Consider the following 19,881-nt stretch of genomic DNA (forward strand, 5'->3'; position numbering starts at 1 on the left):
GCTGCCATCTATCCTAATATTTTTCAGTGTTAAGGAAGGCACTGAAATCCCTTCATACTAAAAGCTGATATGGAAGGATGACACCCTTTGGGTGTCCGCAGGGTGGGGAGGAGTGACAATCATCATGAGGGAAGAGAAGGAAAGAATAAAGTCTCTTCCACTTCATGACTGTGCTCAGGCTCTCCCCAGGCCTGGACCTCACCTGGGGGAATGTGTCCCAATGCTCAGCTAATGCCCTAGCCTCAGATAATTGCTGACTGCCTTTGAGACAAGTCTTACGCACACGAGTGAGTAGCAGCTAATACAATGTGATGTGATAGGTCCACTTGTATAGTATCTCTCCTGGTAGCATCCACAGCGTTAGTGCCTCTCTGCCGGGAGATGGAGCTGTTTGGGTTGAAGGGAGGGTCTTCAAACTGAGATACCTCTACCCCCAAAGTTGCCTGCAGGTTTTCAAAGGGTATGCAGGCACTGGTAATTTTAAGACAATCCATTTCCAGGTTTTCAGTTTCTTTATGGACTCTTTCATAAAACTTACCTGCGGTGAGAAGGACCTTGTCTTTCTCCCTGTTAGAGAAGAAAAGGTCACCTCTGACTCAACTTTAATGTCACTATGATACAGTGTTCTAGAAGGTGAAAAAACTTCAGGGTGCCAAATAAAGAGACAATTTGAAATACTGGTGTTTTAATCAATATTGCCTTCTTACATCAAGACAATATCAGCCCAAGGTAGGGGGGTTTCATGTCCCTCCCATCTTGGCCATGTTTCTGTAGAGGTAGAAACGTGGCAGTAGAAACAGATGTATTGTAGAGTTGGCGTGGCAGGAGAGGCAGCAGCTTCTATTTAATAAACATTGCCTCTTCTACTTCTTGTCAATTGGCAAAGGCACCATCTCTCTGAAAGCAGCCAGAAAGAGCAAAGAGAGTGTGGGTAAGAAATGGGGGAGGCAGAGGCACCTTGCTCCACACCAGTGATAAGTTTGTGCCAGGGTTCAGTGGCTGACTGCTCTTAGAATATTCAAGGTCTACAAAGCATGCCGGTAAGACTTTATATGACAGGGGCCCACTGCATTTTCATCTTCTCTGTTAAAAAAAAAAAAAAAAAAAAGCTTGGTGAGCATTTTCATTCATCTGTGTCTTGGTCTGAGCCTCAGCTGCATATTTCGAATAATGATGAGGAAGGATGTGAACAACTTCCACTTTACAGTTGCAGTGACCTTCAGCCTCTCAGTGGAGGGGCTGAAATGCTCCTCTGACTCCTTCCCCTGCTTCATTCAAAGTTGTTTATAACCTGCACCCTATTTATAACCAGCATGGGGTGGCAAGATCTAGGCTTTAAGACCATGGTCCTCCCAAGTGGTGCCATAGTCTGCTAAAGCTGGTAGAAATGTTATCAATGTAAGAGTGGTCATCTCTTCCCCTCTGAATGCTGTCACACTCCTTCTGGTTCTCTGAAATGGAAATCACTGGAATTCTTAAAATGAAAAGAACAGTGGAAATTCAGAGTTAAACCTTGTCTAAATTAAGAGCTCTATCCCCAATGCCCACTGCTCCTCTTCTGCCTGCATTTGGCATTACATTCTCTCTGCCTGAAAACCTTGACTGTTCCTTAACTTTCTAGGTGCCTTTCCCTGTCTCTCTGCCCATCCAAACATCTTCCTTCCTGAAAGGACCAGACCAAATGCCTTTTCCTCAAGAAGTTGTCATTGATTCTTCTAATCCCCATCTGCTCTTCCCTTTCTCTTTGCTTCTAATGTATGTACCACTCCTTTGGCATGTCAAGCCAATTCCCCTCAAATGTATGGAGTTTGTACTGTGAACCTGGAACTGTGTCAAGCAATAGAGATGCAAAAGGGAACAGAATGGGAGAAATAAGAACAAGGTAGAGGGGCCCTAAGCAAAAGAAGCAAGAGATAGCAGAGAAAAGGACCAGAGCAATCAGCTGAATAGGGGCCTGCAGAATAGGAGTCCCATACCTCCTCCAGAGCAGTAGTTCACTTCTGTAAGTCATGATTTCCCACCCTTGGATTGGGAGATCCATCCACCAGTAGATTTTGAAACCTTTGGTTCACTTTCTACCAGATGGTCATCAGCCTCTCTGCTTCTCCCAATCCTGTTGGGATTTCCCTCCCACAGGGACAGAAGCTCAGCTGGCCAGCTGGATCCCCACGATCCCCTCCTAGGGTTTGCAATGGGCCTCTGGTACTCCTAACAGACTTGACTGCTCACTGGGCTGGCTCTCAGTGAGTAAAAATACAGCCTCCAGGAAATGGAAAGTAGCCACTCCTATGGTGAAGCCTGGGGTAGAGAATCTAAAGAGTGAAACCAATGACTTCACAATGGCAGCCGGTTTAGGCAGGTTTCCTAGTGGTGTCAGGCCCTAGAGAGTCCCTCAACCTCCTCCCGTGGCCACCAGAGAAATCAGTCCAAAGCTGAAGGGATTTAGTCTGAGAGCACTGTTAAAGCTCTTCACTGGGGGCACCTTGGTGGCTCAGTCGGTTAAGTGTCTGACTTCGGCTCAGGTCATGATCTCACAGTTTGTGGGTTTGAGCCCCCTGTTGGGCTCTGTGCTGACAGCTCAGAGCCTGGAGCCTGCTTCGGATTCTGTGTCTTCCTCTCTCTGCCCCTCCTCTGCTTGTGCCCTATCTCTGTCTCTCTGTCTCTCTCTCAAAAATGAACAAACATTTAAAAAAATGTTTTAAAAGCTCTTCATCAAATTCTGCCTTTATGGTGGGTACTTGCTCTTCTGCAGAGGCTTCAATTCCTCAAATTCCTTCTCATATTCAAACAACAGCTAAATATCTATGCAAGGTGTGCTTTAAATGGTGCTGTTTCTGGGAAGACCTGCTGAGAGATAAATTCCCCTTTCTAATCAAGCCATGCGATTTCTCTTTAATTTTATGAATAGAGTTCAACTACTACTCCCCATCTGCCTTTTTGAAGTCTGGACACTGTGACCTTTTGTTTTGGCCTTTTGGTTTTCCCCTTCAGTTTATATTACATTGTCAATAAGAAACAAATGGCAACTATTACTTCACTTTTCAGAAAAATATTCAAGGAAGAAAGGGGAGAAGGGGGAGGAAGGGAAGGAGAGGAGAAGGAGGAAGAGGAAGAAGAAGGGGGAAGAAGGAGGAAAGTAAAGGAGGTTGATTACTCCATTTTAGGGGTGCATAAGTAGCATAGAGGGCGTAAACAGTAAATAACACCCTACTGTTAAAATCTTTAATTCACATGACCTTTAATTCATTGAAATTTGCTTTCACGGCACTATACAGTCCCGTTGTGAAAGCACCAAGATCATTTCTAGTTTCTCTTTCTCCTGCCTGGTGATTGGCTCCTTTCTATGTTTCTCAGGAGACAAGGAAAATAAAATAGAAAACTGAAAAGAGTGGCTTTTGTAAATTTGTTAACAGCTCTGGTGGACAGTGTGGGTAGGGGGAGGGGCAGCCAACGGCTGTAGTGACTCTTAATTCCCCCAAATCCTGGACTGGCCAAGATTCCAGAGCAGGTCCCTACCCTCAGGCACAGAAGCCTCGATTCTCCTGGACACAGTACTTGTCTCTTCTTTTCTCAAAGGATCACGCAGTAACATGCTGCAATGTCCTTTGAAGGAAGCCCTTACCAGTTTAGTCAGGAAAAAAAAAAAAAAAAAACTTCCCTAAACACAACCAAACTATCTCCTGCTTTAATTTAAGATGATTTTCTCTCATTCAGTCATCCACAGAAGTGGGGAGCATTTGTGTCCATTATAAGCCCGAAACAAATAAACAGAAACACTTCAGGGCAATAGAGCATCATTACCAAGCTCCTCAAAACCACTCAGCCTGTGTGAAACAAAACCTCGGCTTTCCATTGCTTTCTTTCTGAGTTACCCAGTTTAGCATCCTTTCTGTTGTTGCCTGTTACTTTTCTCTGGATCCATTTTCTACATGTAGTTAACTGGGCTCATTTAGAAAGAATCCACAGAGGTGATTCCTGGCCGTGGTATGTCATACTTCCACTCATTATTGCCACAATTTCCACATATTTCCACAAATATTTTGTTGGCATTTTCATCATACTGCAGATGCATATTTAGCTAGTTGCTCTGGGGATGAGCAACTGTGCCTCAGCTCGGGAGAATATGCCAACCTAAACCTGCATCTTCACTTTCACTACTACTACTTCTCCTTCTCCTCTTTCTTCTCCTTCTCCTCCTTTTTTTTTTTTTTTTTTTTTTTTTTTGCTTCACCCGCGTGCTGGCTATTTGGGTTATCACTGGGCTTCTGGCAATTTTAAATTGTCTTCTTAATTATGCTTCAAAAATCAGCCCAGGTGTTATTTTTTCTGGACGCCTTCTCTGAACACTCTAAGACGGTAATGTCTCTCTCATATCTGCTGGCCTTGTATCTTGAACATTCCCCCTTGTCACAGTCCTCATGGCCTAATGTCATTATACTTTACCAAGTCTCCTCTAGTAGCATGATTTTTGCCTTACCTCTGTAACTTTGGGGAGCACCTGGCAAAGCACCTGACACATTTTATGTGCTGTGTAAGTAAGGGTTCTCCAAAGACACAGAGTCAATATGTATATGTATGGAGAGAAAGAGATTTATTCTGAGGAAGTGACCCACCTGATTGTGAAGGCTGGCAAGTCCAAATCTCTGGGGACCCAGGAAAGAGCAGATGCTGCAGCTCGAGTCTACTGACACAAAATGAATGAACCTTTTAGAATTTCTAAAAAAGAAAAAGGAAGAGAGTTTTATTCAAGCTCAAGTTAGGACAGCTGCCTGAGATACACAGTCTTCACAAAGAAGAGAGTGCTCCAGTAAGGGAACATTTGGTGTAGGGTTATATACATTTATTCACACAAAAAGTTACAAATAATTAGATGAAGAACATTTCAGTAAGTTGTAGGCCTTGTCTTAATTTTCTAGTATATGCAAGGGGCTATCTGACTTTAATCATGTGGGAACAGGGAAATTTCTTACTTTTTCTTATCTTTTATGCTCAGAATGCACCTCTTTGGTTATTTTCTTCAATGAAGCAGATGTACAATGTGTACCCTGGGCAGAAATAGAGCCCATGCTTTGAGGTTTTGCTGAATCAATTTGACTTGGTAAATGTTAAAGTACAGCTTCCCTAGAAGCATGGGAGCCTGGCCCACAAACATTAAAAGTTGAAAACTTCCTTTATCAAGTCAGAAGACAGTCTGCTGTCAGACTTCCTACTTCCTTGCTGGAGGTCAGTCTTTTTTCTATTAAGGCCTCCATACTGAATTGGTCAGGCCTGATTCTGTCATGGAATATCATCGGCTTTACTCAGTATCTACTGATTTCAATGCTCGTCTCATCTAAAAAATACTTTCACAGAAACATCTAGAAAAATGTTTGACTGAATATCTGGGTATTATTGCCTAGCCCAAGTGAATATGTTCACCAAGTCTTCTGAATTGAATTGATATGTGGACAGCTGCTTTGGGCTTCCAATGTCTCCTGTACTAGCTTTTTTCTGGTTTCTTCTAAAAAGCCTTTACTTCATCCCCCTTCCCCCAACTTTAATTCATTTTAACAAATGTATATTGAAATCCTATTCTGTGGTATGTTTACCTTTGAATCTTTTAGTTATTTTGCGTCTGCAAGAGTTCAAGGGGCCCTGCCTATTAACCATTTCCTGTTAGCGCTCTCTCAATCTCTTTTTTTTTTTTTTTTAGCTCTCATGCTTTAACTAGGTGTGGTATTACACAATGAAGACACGAAGTGGCAAAGACTTGTTTAATAACCTGTTTTTCAGTTATCTGTCCTTCTGTTTCCCTTCAAATGAACCAGTTTTGACAATACTGCGGTTGGAGAGCAACTGAACTTCAGGGCCTCATTTTCTTTGTATCAATATGAAAGGGAGTTTATGCTAGAGGCATTACCTTATCTGAGCATTTGGAATCAATTATGCTAAAAATACTATCACTAATGACAGAAATGCTTACAATGTAAAGCTTAGTGGTTAAAAATAGGATAAAAAATTGTATATACAAAAGGATCCACATTTTTTTCAAACACATGTGAAAAAAATAAAGATTTTAAGTATATACAGTATGAGTGATGAAATGTGAGTGATTATGTTTTTTCTGTGTTTTCCAAAATTTCTTTACACGTATAATATGTAAAAATTCTAATTGTGAAAGATTAAAAGTTTCCCCTTAAACTTCTCCTGGCAAACTCTCCCATTATCCTCTTGAGAGGTAATCATAATCATTATTAACAACTTGATGTGTATCCTTTCAGTCATTTTATACACACACACACACACACACACACACACAGCTCTTCTTTTTTTTTTTTACATAAGACCATATATATTCTTCATTCTCAAATTTGATATTTTTACTTAACAAAATATCTCTAAGCTCTTTCCATGTGAGCTTGATTATTTACCCAAAGTCTACTGATTTAAATATCCGCCTCATGATTTTAAACAGTTCCATAATTATGCCATGATTTAGGAAAATGTAACACAAACTTACTTCCCTGTAAACAGATATTGAGGTTATTTCCAACTTTCAGCTATTAGAAACAATTCTGCAAAGAACATTCAGGAACACTTATCTTCATGAACAAGTGTGGGTACTTCTTTTGGAAAGATTTTTAGAAGCTTTCCCAACATTTCTGCTGAAAGTATGCATTACTTTTATCATTAAAAAATGTAAACATTGTATTAAAAAATTTTTTTTAAATATCATGAGTCAGCAGCCTAAAATGAGATCACATGGCTGGGTTCACTCCATGAGAGAGGGTCCTATGTCATAGCATATACCTGGTAACAGTTGGTCTTTAATGTCTGTAGGATATATAAAGATCACTCCTGGACATTGTTAACAACTCTTTAAGAAAATTACCATTATTTCCACCTTACAGATGAAACATCTCAGAGATTAGGTTTGAGTCCCTCAAGTTTGTTTCTCAGCAAAAGCCTCAAAATGGCAAATAATACTGAATTGGTGACTAATGAAGATACTTGCAATATGTCTTCCTCAATAAAACTGGGGGTGGGGAACTAAATCTTCAATGTCTCTGTCTTTCCAGTATCTACACTAATGTCTAGCACTAGTAAAATGCCAGATAAATATTAGTTCTTGGCAGATTAGCATTCACTCTTTCCTTTATGAACAAAATCTTGATTTTTGTATAAGTATCCATCTCTCAGGGAAGATGTTTTATCCTTGATCAAAAAAACCCTCATAATCTAACAGTGATTGGTTTAGTCTTGGAGGGGAGCACAGGAGGAGGCTTTCTTAACAGTTTCTTCATCCTTAAAAGAAGACATGCTGTCTTTTCCCATTGGACATTGTCTGTTATTGTAATTGGACTTTATATCTGTCAGAGATGTCAGCTTGGGGACAAAGCTAACACAGTGAGACTAGTGGGGCAGAGAGATGAAAGGAACTGGATACTTGATAACAAATAATTAACCCTGGGGATTTCTGATATATATATCAGATATAGATATATATATCTGAGATATATATATGTATTAAGATAATCTAGATATGTGTAGACATTTTGTTATATAAGATAATAAGTGTCTTTATTATTTAAGCCTGGTGAGTATGGGGAGTGTTGGGGGGGTATAGAAGAGTGTAATGGTTATTGCAGTTATTTGGAGCCAACTGACAGATTGTTCTTTTGGTTTTCCTGACCATGTCCTTGATGTCCTTGATGAGAAACATTTTCCAATGTTTGACCAAGAAGAAAAAAGGTCAGTAGATGTTGTCAACCTTAAAAATAAAATAGCCAGTTATTTTACCAGCAAAATGAGTTTATGCAGGAATAGAGGAATTGCAATTTGGGACATGCAAACTCTGGTAAAACATAGTCAAGATCCAGAGAACAAATGAGAGGGCCTTGCTTTTATAGAGGAATGGAGAAAGTTGGGAGGGGTGGTTTTGAATGAAAGTTTATTAGAGGAGAGCCAGAGTTCAGGGTTGTGGCTACTTCGCAATGGTTGAGATGTGGCAGTTTCTCACTGGCTGGGTTGTTGCTGGGCAAGAAGAAAATCTTCATCCCTCTAGTTGGGGTAGTAAAGGAAGCTGTATATAAAATAAACTGTAATGCATGGTATATGCATACGAGCTTTCCTCTTCAGGGTGGCCTGACTCCATTTTGAATGAGGCTTTCTTTTATTCATCTTCACATTTCCCCCTTTTGTTCAAGACATTTCCTTGAAAGCATCACTGATCAAGAGTCAGTTTTTCTGCATGTAGTGATTTTGTCCCTTGGTACCGGGAAGGGCCTTTCCTGGTTGTCATGTCCCATGTCAGAGGGAAAGTGCACAGGTTGGAGAAAACATTGAGGTCACATTTGAGTAACAAGGAAGGGTAGGGGGAAGAACTCTCAGGCATTTCCCATCTAAAGTTTATATCTTATCAGGGTCATAAATAACCATTGGAGATCATCTTGAAGTGTTGAGTTGAGGGTGAGTAGCATCACCCTATTTGGTATGTTGCTTCTACAAAGGTTTGACAGGTAACGGGTACAAAGCTTAAAAATTATTATACAAAACAGAATTAAAAGCAATGTGACAAATCCAGTTTGTGAGATGGTTCTAAACTGGGAACCCCAACCTGAAGGTAACCAGAAGCCAAAGACCATGGATCATTACATGAAATTTATTATAGCCAATGTGCTTTATTCCCTAGTTTTATGCAGTTGGGCATCTACTTCCCTAGAAGAATTTATCCATGTGCAACAGGTGGTCTTGCCTATTCAAACCCTTCCTTGTTCAGCACGTAGATGATTGAGGGCCATTCAATTATCCAAAACTACTTGAGGCAGCGAGTCAGGTGACTGTGTTTGGGCCCCTATTGTCTTTGTTATGGTTGGTTAACTCTCCCAATATCAGGGACAGATTTCTGGTCATGTGTTCATTGGTACTTACTCTGGTCCAAGGGAGAAAGTCTTTTCCTCCAGCAAACCCAAAGTCCTGAATGCCTTCTGGAAATTCCTGTTTAAGATGGCTGTGGAGGCTTAGTGGGGTAGACCAGTGGTAGGCTTCTGGTTTGTTATGAAGAGAAAACAGAACAGTAAATACAGGAAGAGCATATTGTCCTTTGATCCTACAGCCATCATGACAGTGAGCTGCCCAAGTATAGGGGCCATTGCCAAAACCTCCTCATATGAGGAGTAGCCAAGTGGAGTACATAGGGCTCTCTCACAAGTATTAGTATTTATGGACCCTTTGGTTGGTAATGGAGTGTTACCATTATTATTACATATTGAAAGTGTTATTATTACATATTGAAAGACCACCCTAATACATGGGTTTGAAAGCAAGCCTACAAATAGTCTGATTTATGCTAAATGCTGTGCAGTATCTTTTATATATTTTTTAATGGATCTCATTCTCCCACTGCAGGGTTGGGTTAAATTGAGGTAAGGAACACAGGCATATGGATTTAGTATTCTAACTTTATAAAAAGGACCTGTGGAACAATTGGGCATACAGTGGCATCTGGGATTTCAGCAAAATTCATTACAGGTTGAACTAAGGAGTCACTGCTATAATGTGTTTTCTGATGGCAAATCTAACAATTGGAGCAGTTTCCCCCTTTTACATGGGATTGGCAAATGCATACAATGAAAGAGAGATTGAAGAAAGGGTGAAAATGAGCAAGGGAAAGAAGGTTTATAGGCCTTGGCTGGTTATCTTAGGAAAGCTGTCTCCTTCAGCTTCCATCTGCTTCAACTCCTGGAAATCTTTACTTTCAGGTCACCAGTTGATGTGCAGGCCCAGTTGGGGTTTGGTGTGTTCTTTAGATGTGACACATGGATCCAAGGGTTATTCCCTAGAGATTGGCAGAATTGGGGTTTGTAAACAGCCCCTGCTAGGGGTTGTTGCAATGAAGTTGAAGAGAGTCTAGTCTGTCTTTTCCAAGAGAAAAAACCTCTGGGTTATAAGGAGTAATGCTTGAGGTATTCACCTCCTGGGAGTGTACTATGGAAAGATGGTTCTACTAAAGCATGGTTATTTTCAACAAAAGCAATTAGGTCTTTATACTATTGAAGTAGATCTTCCTTTAATCAGCTGTATATCAAAGGACACAGGAGCCAGGTGCATTGGGTGCCCTGTGATTATCAAAAAGGGTGCAAGTGTATGAGTTCCGGAAGGTGTGGACCTAAGACTTAGAAGGACTGATGGCATTGCCTTTGGCCACAGGGTTTTTGAGGAGTCGCTACAATTTTTGCCAACTGAGTCTTAATGATGCTATTGGTACATTTAACTAGATGTGAGGATTGAGGGTGGTAAGCACAAAGTGTTGTACAAGTGTCCAAGTAGCACAGACCTTCTGATGCACTTGACCAATGAAGTGAGTTACCCAGTTACTATGCAGTTCGAGGGGGGTTCCCCACCTAGACATAATCTTTTCTAATAGGATTTTAGCCACAGAAGGGGCAGTAACTTGCCTAAAAGGAGAGAAAACATATGTCCAGTGAGAAAACATACAAACCATGACTAAAACATAATTTTATCCCTGAGGTGGAAAAAGCTGAATGGCATCCATTTGCCAAACCTCGAATGGCCCATTGGGGAATTTAAAGTTTCCAGCAGCAGCTGTATTTTGTATTTCTCTAGGTTGTATCTGGGGCAGGTGGAGCAAGCAAAATAAGCACTTTTTGCAGCTCTATAGGTATTTTCCCACCAGTATGGGTTCATAAAAGTTATAATTTTATCAGTGGACCAATGATTCAAAGCATGTACAGTAGTCAGAAATGGGAATTTTAAGGCCTCTGGTAGGACTGGGTTTCTATTTGGGCCAAACCAAACTTCTCTTTTTATTGAACCAAAAGTTATTAGATTTCTAATTTTGTTTTTGCATTTCTGGGGACAATTGTTGAGCCTCTCTAGCCATTTTTTCTAGATTATCATTGGGGGAACATCCTTTTGGACCATGACAGAGGCTTGGTTGTTGATTCTTTTGAGAGCAGTGTTCTTTTATGTATGTATGTATGTATGTATGTATGTATTTAATGTTTATTTTTGAGAGACAGAGAGTGTTTGAGTGGGAGAGAGTCAGAGAGGGAGACAGAGGATCTGAAGCAGGCTCTGTGCTGACAGCAGAGCACGTAATGTGGGGCTTGAGCTCACAAACTGCAAGATCATGACCTGAGCCAAAGTCAGACGCTTAACCAACTGACACTCAGGAGCCCCTAGAGCAGTGTTCTTGGTGGAAACATCAGCAAGGTGGTTTGGAATGCCCAGGGACCTGAATGACAGTGAAAGCAGCTATTAAAAGTATAGCATCTAATAATTGTATGGCACATAATAAGCCTCACTGTTTCTGTAGCAGTCCAAATTCATGAGCCACCCCAAAGGCATATCTACTGTCAGTATAAATATTTGCAGTTTGCCCTTGGCTAAATGTAGGCCTCAGTTAGAGTACAATTCGGCCTGCTGGGCTGAGGTAGCCAAAGGCAATGGTGCTACCCAAATAACTTCAAAAGGAGTTGCAGTTGTATAGCTAGCACAATGTGTATCATTTTCACCTTTTAAAAAGAAGCATCAGTAAACCGTGAAAGGTTAGCATTATTCAGAGCAGTTTCTTGTAGGTCACCGTGGGGGTCAGAAGGCGATTTGTCGGTATTAAGCAGTCGTGACAGGTTTCGTCAGTGGAAGAAGGGAGATGAAATAGCAGGGTTAAGGTTATTACGGTGAGGAAGAATCTTGGGAGAAGTGGTTAGCAAAAAGATTTTACAGGAGGTAAGGTGACTAGATGAAAGGTGTTGAGTATGGTGAGAATTTAGAAAGCTTCTACCACGTGGAGTACAAGAATAGTTGTAGGGGAGGAATCTCATGATTATTTCTTCAGTGGCCTTGACTGAAAGGACTGTGGCAGAAATGGCTGAGACAAGGAGAGGTACCCTTGTACCATAGGGTCTAGCTGTTGGCTATAATACTGTTTGGGTCAACGGTGGGCCCCATGTTTTTGGGTGAGTACCATAAGAGCATTCCCTTCCTTTTAACATAGAAGAGAAGTTGATAATTGGGATGTCCAAGGGAAGAGGGATTTATTAAGCTTTCCTAAGACTTTAAGTCATCTTAGTCTTCTTAAATAATACGGTCAGGTTTATAGATTTTAGTAAAACTTATAGGGATGGGCCACAAGAGAGAAGTCTGGACAATTTCTACAGTCAGTCGCTAACTATCTCCAAAAATCTCATTGTTGGTATTCGGTTTTTGGTTTTTGGTTAAGTTCAAGATGACATGAAGCCTATTTGGATCTAAATGTAGTCCTTATTCCAAAATCAGGTGCCCTATATATCAAACCTGAGTTTGAACAAACGACAATTTCTTCTTGGAGACTTTATGTCCCTTTAAGGCCAAAAGCTTTAACAAATGGATGCTGTCCACCTGTGAAGAGGCTTGAGCAAGGATCAGAGAAGCAAGTCATCTACCTATTGTAATAGGGCATAACCTCCAGGAAATTTTAGGTCATCTAGATCAGCCTTTAAGGTTTGTCAAAAGGAAGACGTTTCACATGAAAATATGCTCAACATCACTCATCATCAGGGCACAATCTCACACCTGTCAGAATGGCTAAAATTAACAACCAAGGACACAACAGATGTTGGCAAGGATGTGGACAAAGGGGAACCCTTTTGCACTGCTGGTGGGAATGCAAACTAGTACAACCACTCTGGAAAACAGTATGGAGGCTCCTCAAAAAATTAAAAATAGAGCTACCCTAAGACTCAGCAATTGCACTGGTAGGTATTTATCCAAAGGATATAAAAATGCTGATTCAAAGGGGCAATGTTTATAGCAGCACTATCAACAACAGCCAAATTATGGAAAGAGCCCAAAAGTCCATTGAATGACAAATGGATAAAGAAGATGTGGTATATATCTATCTATCTATAGATAGATAGATATATACCTACACATGTCTATACACATGTATATATATACATACACACACAGTGGAATATTACTTGGTGATCAAAAAGAATGAAATCTTGCCATTTGCAACAATGTGAATGGAACTAGAGTGTATTATGCTAAGCGAAATAAGTCAATCAGAGAAAGATAAATACCGTATGATCTCACTCATATGTGGAATTTAAGAGACAAAATAGATGAATGTAGGATAAGGAAAGGAAAAATAAAATAAAAAACAGGAAGGCAAACCTTAAAAGACTCTTACAGAGAACAAACTGAGGATTGCTGGAGGGGTGTTGGGTGGGGTGGTGGGCTAAACGGGTGACAGGTATTAAGAAGGGCAATTGTTAGGATGAGTTCTGGGTGTTATACGTCAGTGATGAATCACTAAATTCTCCTCCTGAAACCATTACTACATTATATGCTAACTAACTTAGATTTAAATAAAAGGTTTTTTAAAAAAGGAAGAAGAGGTTTCAATATTGTTGTTCTTCCCAAGTAAGGCACAGATACTAGCTGGCCTAATTCACTGGGATGCTAAAGAAGGCACTACATAAATCAACCACAGTAAAAAAAAAAAAATGCAATTTCAGCAGGGATGGAGCTAATAAAGTATGGGGATTGGTAACAACAGGGTGGTGAAGGATGACAACACTATGCCTCAGAGGTCCTGCACAAACCTCCACCTGCAGCCATTCAGTAGCATGAATGAGTCAGTAGTCTATCTAAGTGATAGCAAGGTCCACAGGCATCATAAAGTAAAAGGAAACTAATGGCTAAGAACACCACCAGTTATTTATATTCAAGCCAAAGACACACTTTTTCATGGATTTTTACAGAAAGAGCACTGTGTAATATGCAGAATATTTATGAACAGACATCTTAAACTGAAATAGTTATGAGTTTGATAGGGATGCTTATTAAAAATGTCCCTCACTAGGAAACTTTCTCTGACTACATCTTCAGAGGTTGAGTGAGTTGATTTTTGTAAAGGATCAAAAAGTCACTTTGGCTAATGGTGGAGGTAGAGGTGGGGGTTTGACTGGAAAAGGGCACAAGGGGACTCTCTGGAGTAATGAAAGTATTTTGTATCTTGATTATGATTATAAATATAAACTCATTGAACAGCACACCAAATAAGTGCATTTCACTACATGTAAATTGTATCTCAGTTGAAAACAAAAACAAAAACTCTCAGACTTAGTCTGGGTAGTTATAGCCAGAAAGATATAGCATAGAAAATTAAAGACATAGCAAATTAAAATTTTGGTGTATAGACTTCATACATATGGTGATTCTAATTCTTTTCAAAAGTGGCATTAATTTATTCAAACAAAAATACTGTTAGTTTTTCTTTGCTTTTATTTACTATCAGGATTCAAAACTTCTAAACTACCAAATAAATGATGAATTTACATTAACTTAATCCTGGGGCACCTGCGTCGCTCAGTACCTTGAGCATCTATCTGACTTTGGCTCAGGTCATGATCTCACAGTTGGGTTCATGAGTTCAAACCCCACAGCCCACTGCTCAGAGACTGCTTGGGATCCGCTGTCCCCTTTCTCTCTGCCCTTCCCCCTGTTGCGCTTTCTCAAAAAAAAAAAAAAAATCTAAAAAATTATAAAAAATATAAAAATAAAATTAATCCTTACAACCACCATAAGAAGTAGATGCTATTATTTTCCTGTTTTATGCGATGGGCTCAGAACCCTGACAAAAGCCTTGCACTCCGTACCCTTTCCCCAGTACTTGGTCACACACTGGCTCACCAGAACCCAGAAGAGCTGGTCAGAGGAAAGGCCGAAGCGTCATTAATGGGCTACAGGTGAGTTATGGACACTCGGATTGAGAGTCTGGCTCCCTGAGCCCTGACATTCCGAAATGCCAGGCTCTACCCAGCCCTGTCCCCAGCCCAGGTAGCCAGTGACGCAGGTCCCGTTGCCCCTGTTCGGGCGCAGAAGACCACAGCGCTGCCGGGAAGGCGAGGAGCAGTTGTCCACGGTCTGTTGAACCTGCGCGCGGTTCCCTAGCGCGGCTGCGCGGCTCCGCCCTTGAGCTGGGCGCTCCGCTCCGGGTGGGCCGTGAGTCACCACACACCGGATGCAGCCAGGCCCTCCGCGCACCCTGAACTTTAGGCGCTCGGCCCCTCCCTGGTCCCGCGCGCGTTTCAGTACTCGGCGATCAGGTACTCCTCCCCGCCGTCCTCCAGCACCTCAGCCGGCGCCCTCCTCCTGGCAGTGCCCGGGCCTGCCTGCCCTGGGTCTTCCAACTCGTCCTCGGGGACGAGGACCCGCAAGTCCAGCCCAGCGTTCCAAGAGCGCTCGCCTTTCCGGCGGTGAGCAGGTGCCCACCCCGCCCCCCTGCCTGGGCGTTTCCCACCCTCCTCCCCACCAAAGTAAGTAAATAAAACGAAATCAAAAAGGGGAAGACTGCCAGGAAGAAGATGTGCACAGACCGTAGTTTTGAATTTATTCGAATTTATAGTTTGGGGGTGAAGAATGTAAATGGCAGAAGAGTTTAAGGAATAACTGTGTTCTGAAAGCAGGAGTGTGACATGTAAATGTTAACATGTACATGTACATGTTAACATTTCCAAGGAAAGAGATGGTCATCGATCCCCCCGCCCCCCAGCTTGCAACGCACAAAAACACACATTCACAAAAAACATACATTCGGGTGGAGCTAGAAGGAATTGCAGAAAAGAAGCTGAGAGCATACCGGGCATTCAAATTTGGTCCTCAAAAGCCAACTAAGCTTAGTCTCTGAAGGTCTCAGCGCAAGATGGGACCCTCCACTCTCCTATTTACTGATGGGAAAGTTGAGGTCCAGAGTGGGTGGTTTGTCCAGAGTGATGCACCTGATTCTTGGCAGAGCCAGATCCAGGAGCCTGAACTCCAGTTCCTAGGCATCGTTTATAAATAATAAAATATGTAAATAACATTTTATAAATACCCTTTGTGAGTTGAGAAACTCAGCAAGATCCGTAACTCGGTTTTGGTATGCTCAACCCATCTTCATTATTTACTCTTCTCCAGGTGCTTGCCAGCCTGCATTCCCTGGCCCACAGCAGTGCAACTGAAAGGGGACTCCTGGAAGTCCTAGGACTTGAACATAACCCTGAGTAAAAGGTTTTAGGTAAGTGGAAGGGAGGAAGGGCGTGGTGGGTTCCAGGAAAGAGCTTGAACTGAGGGGGAAGTTAGCAAGCCCAACTGCAGCTAGGCACGTTTAAAAGTGCCTGGCCTATTCGAGTAGAGTAGGGGCAGATGGTGAAGGGCTTTGAAAATGAATGCTGCAGGCGATACGATACAACCAGAAATTGGAAATGCAGCTACAGGGAAACCAGCACTTCACCAGGGATTAGATCCATGGAGGGAATCTGAGATCCCAAGACTGTTTAAGTCAAATTGTTTAGCAGGAAGACAAAATTAAAATATTGCTGTTGAAAGGAACGTGGTGGGGAGAAAGTATTCTAGTTGAATAACAGAAAAATCTTTTCCCCTGGTTGCATACGAATAATAAAAATGGTGCTTACTAGGTGGTAAACACTGTTGTAGGTGCTTTACAAAAATTTATTTACTTCTCACAATAAACTGGTGAGGTTGTTACTATTTTTGTCACCATTTTAGAGATGTGGAGGCTGAGGCACAAAAAGGTTGCCCAAGGTAAGTAGATCTGTGTTGAGGCAGAGTGGCCTGGAACCAGAAGATTTGGGTCTCAGTGCCTCCATTCACTGGTTGTGTCAATTTACCATCTCTGAGCCTCAGTTTTCTTATCTGTGAAATATATACACTAATCCCTGCCTACTACTGAGGTAGAGAATATGCAGGTGCTTTGCAAACTGTGCATTGTGATGCCAGTGGAAAGTACCATTATTTAATAAAGGAGGGATGCACTTCCAAGGCCAAATCCCAACTAAAAAGAAAATGGCAAGCTTGGTTCGACTTGCAGAATTTAATGGGCTTGCCACTCAAAGAGAGGCAAAGATGGAATCAGTTAAAATTGTTGGCTGTGGAGTCAGATGGACCTAAGCTGGAATCCCAGTCCTGCCACCTATTAGCTTTGTGACCTAAGACAAGGCACATAACATTTCTGATACTGTGTTATCTTGATGATCCTCAGTTTACTCACGTATAAAATGGGTCTAATACTTTCCTCATAGAGCAGTTGTATTACATGAGATGCACTTAATACAATGCCTACAATTAGTAAGTGCTCAATACAATGTAGAGGGGCCCATTATTTTTTCCAATTCTTTTTCCTCATCCTCTGTATATCTTAATATTCCCCCAGACACCGCCTCATCATGTGTGAGGGACTGATGGAGAGGTATGTGGCTGCCATGGTGCTGAGCGCAGCTGGAGATGCCTTAGGGTACTTCAATGGGAAGTGGGAGTTTCTTCGGGATGGAGAAAAGATTCACCAGCAGCTGGCCCAGCTTGGTGGGTTGGACACCATAGATGTGGAGAGGTGGAGAGTCAGCGATGACACAGTAATGCACCTGGCCACGGCAGAAGCTCTTGTGGAAGCTGGGAAAATCTTGGATTTGGCTCACCTGTATTCCCTACTTGCTAAGCATTACCAAGACTGCATGGGAGACATGGATGGCCGAGCACCTGGTGAGTGCAGGCACTGGAGGTCCTGGCGGTGGAGAATAAAGCAGCCCCAAGGCAGTCATTTAAAATGTTGATTGAGATGTAAACATCAAGGAGACAGTTATATTTTGTAGTTGTGACAAAGATAGAAACAACCCAGATGTTCTTTAATTTATTTATCTGTAGTGACACATTCACCGCCTTTTAAAATAATGCAGATAAATATTTACTGATATGGAAAGATATATTAAGTTTAAAAAGAAAAAAAGGATTACAAAACACATAGGGCATCCAAAGGCTCATTGTTGCTCTGGGCCCATTGCTCCTTTTCCGAGGCTTGGTGCTCCTCACTCTAGAATCCACAGCCTCTTTCTGACATTCAGGATCTCTAATCCTCAGGTTCTCATTGGGTTCTTTATAGGCTTGGGCTTGGAGTCTGATGGGTTTTTTTTATTAAATTTTTTTTTCAACGTTTTTATTTATTTTTGGGACAGAGAGAGACAGAGCATGAGCGGGGGAGGGGCAGAGAGAGAGGGAGACACAGAATGGGAAACAGGCTCCAGGCTCTGAGCCATCAGCCCAGAGCCTGACGCGGGGCTCGAACTCACGGACCGCGAGATCGTGACCTGGCTGAAGTCGAACGCTTAACCGACTGCGCCACCCAGGCGCCCCAGAGTCTGATGGTTTTGATGGGGCCACTGATTAGCTGGTTATGTGATTTTGAGCAAGGTTCCTAATCAAGCTCTGAGCCTCAGCTTATTTATTCATTTTTTTTTAAATATTAATTTATTTTGAGAGAGAGAGAAAGAGAGCACATGTACATGTGCAAGCTGGGGAGGAGCAGAGAGAGAGAGAGAGAGAGAGAATCCCAAGTAGGCTCCATGCTGGCAGAGCAGAGCCCGACACAGGGCTCAATGTAATGAACCGTGAGATCATGGCCTGAGCTGAAATCAAGAATTAGTTGCTTAACCGACTGAGCCACCTAGGCGATCCCTTTGCTTATTAATTTAAACAAGAGAATAATATGTTAAACCTACCTTTTTGAGTTATTGTGATGTCTCAGTAATAACTGATAAAGACTCCAAGAGTTTGGAGTTTGGGAGCGTTCATCATCATACTTTTTTGGCTTTCCCTTTCCATCAAAGAAACTTAGAGACTGATCTTGGTTCTGTCTTCCTGCCAGGGCCTTTGCTTTGGTTACACTGACACTCTGCTCTACCTAACTCTTCTCAGGGGGTGCTTCAGTGCAGAATGCCATGCTACTGGAGCCAGACAAGGCCAATGGCTGGAGGATTCCCTTTAACAAGCACGAGGGCGGCTGCGGGGCTGCCATGCGTGCTATGTGCATCGGTCTCAGGTTCCCCCACCATGGACAGCTGGACACGCTGATCCAGGTGAGCATCGAGAGTGGCAGGATGACCCATCACCACCCTACAGGCTACCTGGGAGCTCTTGTTTCTGCTCTTTTTACAGCCTATGCTGTGAACAACAAGCCTCCCAGGCAGTGGGGAAAAGAAATGATGGAGGTGCTACCAGAAGCTAAAAAGTACATTATCCAATCAGGCTACTTTTTGGAGAAGAATCTTCAACACTGGTGAGTTGGTAGGCGCCCGCTCCTGCTAGAAAATGATTGCATCTGTGTGTGCACAGGTATGCACACATGTGCCTAGAATTCATAGATCAAAGCACCATCATGGTTCTCACCATCTAGTTTTGCTGTCTGCTGGGTTCAGCACCCCCAACTCCAGCCCACCTGCTAAGGATTTCAAGTTCAGTGCCAGCAGTGGTTGCCACCAAGTAGCCAGGTGAAGACCTCAATGAGTAGTTAACACCTGTGGTGCTTCCCTGTTGTATAGGGATCCTATTTTGTATTCCACCTTTCTATAGTTTTTTTGGCTATCCTATACTGCTATGAACTTCCCTGCTTATTTCCTGGAACTTGTTTATTCAGTGTTGTCTTGACACGCAATATTTTGAAATTTTTGGTTAGAGTGCCCAAGAGATAGGCTTTTTTCACCAGCTAATTAATAAGGGGTAAGCCACAATTTCCCTTTTTTGTGAGTTCATGTCACATCACCTTTCTTAGAATAAAAATATCCAGAAACTTTCTGCTGAAATCACTTAATGGTCATGATGTTCCAAAGTTCTATCTTAAAAAAAAAAAAAAAAACACAATAGAAGTATGTAAGGAAATGATGTGTTAATTAGCTTGACTATAGTCTTTTCACTGTGTATCAGTATATTAAATCATCATGTTGTATACTTTAAATATATACAAGATTTCTTAAGAAAATAAAGTAAAATAAATAAGTTCCACCCTTGAAAGGTGACACTTGACATTATTCTCAATTCAGGAAAAATAGACCTTTATTTCTCACC

The 19,881-nt window shown here is 41.8% G+C and overlaps 1 protein-coding gene and 1 long non-coding RNA gene across 9 annotated transcripts in view; one reads left to right on the forward strand and one right to left on the reverse strand.

The window, feature by feature from the left end:
- Positions 1–663: 663 nt before the first annotated feature.
- On the reverse strand, positions 664–14,900 carry LOC122491475. Of its 2 annotated transcripts, none has more exons than XR_006299364.1 (4): positions 14,680–14,900; positions 8,911–9,026; positions 4,614–4,716; positions 664–1,451 (listed from the first exon to the last, which is right to left on the reverse strand). It is a non-coding gene; the product is annotated as an uncharacterized LOC122491475 (long non-coding RNA). The 2 variants fall into 2 exon arrangements; XR_006299365.1 differs by having other exon boundaries at positions 664–897; positions 14,680–14,899.
- A 64-nt stretch (positions 14,901–14,964) lies between these two features.
- Positions 14,965–19,881, forward strand: part of LOC122491474 (protein ADP-ribosylarginine hydrolase) — a 37,580-nt gene continuing 32,663 nt past the window's right edge. Inside the window, exons 1-4 of one of the 7 annotated variants that reach the window (XM_043594249.1) lie at positions 14,965–15,305; positions 15,946–16,045; positions 17,201–17,526; positions 18,736–19,096. In XM_043594249.1, coding sequence (XP_043450184.1) covers positions 17,214–17,526; positions 18,736–19,096 — 674 coding nt within the window. In that variant the 5' untranslated portion in view covers positions 14,965–15,305; positions 15,946–16,045; positions 17,201–17,213. Of the gene's footprint in view, positions 15,306–15,945; positions 16,046–17,200; positions 17,527–18,735; positions 19,097–19,881 lie in introns of those variants that run through there. The other 6 variants (XM_043594250.1, XM_043594245.1, XM_043594246.1 and 3 more) reach the window with 6 other exon arrangements.

This window comes from Prionailurus bengalensis, chromosome C2 (genome assembly GCF_016509475.1).
Source record: "Prionailurus bengalensis isolate Pbe53 chromosome C2, Fcat_Pben_1.1_paternal_pri, whole genome shotgun sequence".
In the NCBI taxonomy this organism is placed as follows: domain Eukaryota; kingdom Metazoa; phylum Chordata; class Mammalia; order Carnivora; family Felidae; genus Prionailurus; species Prionailurus bengalensis.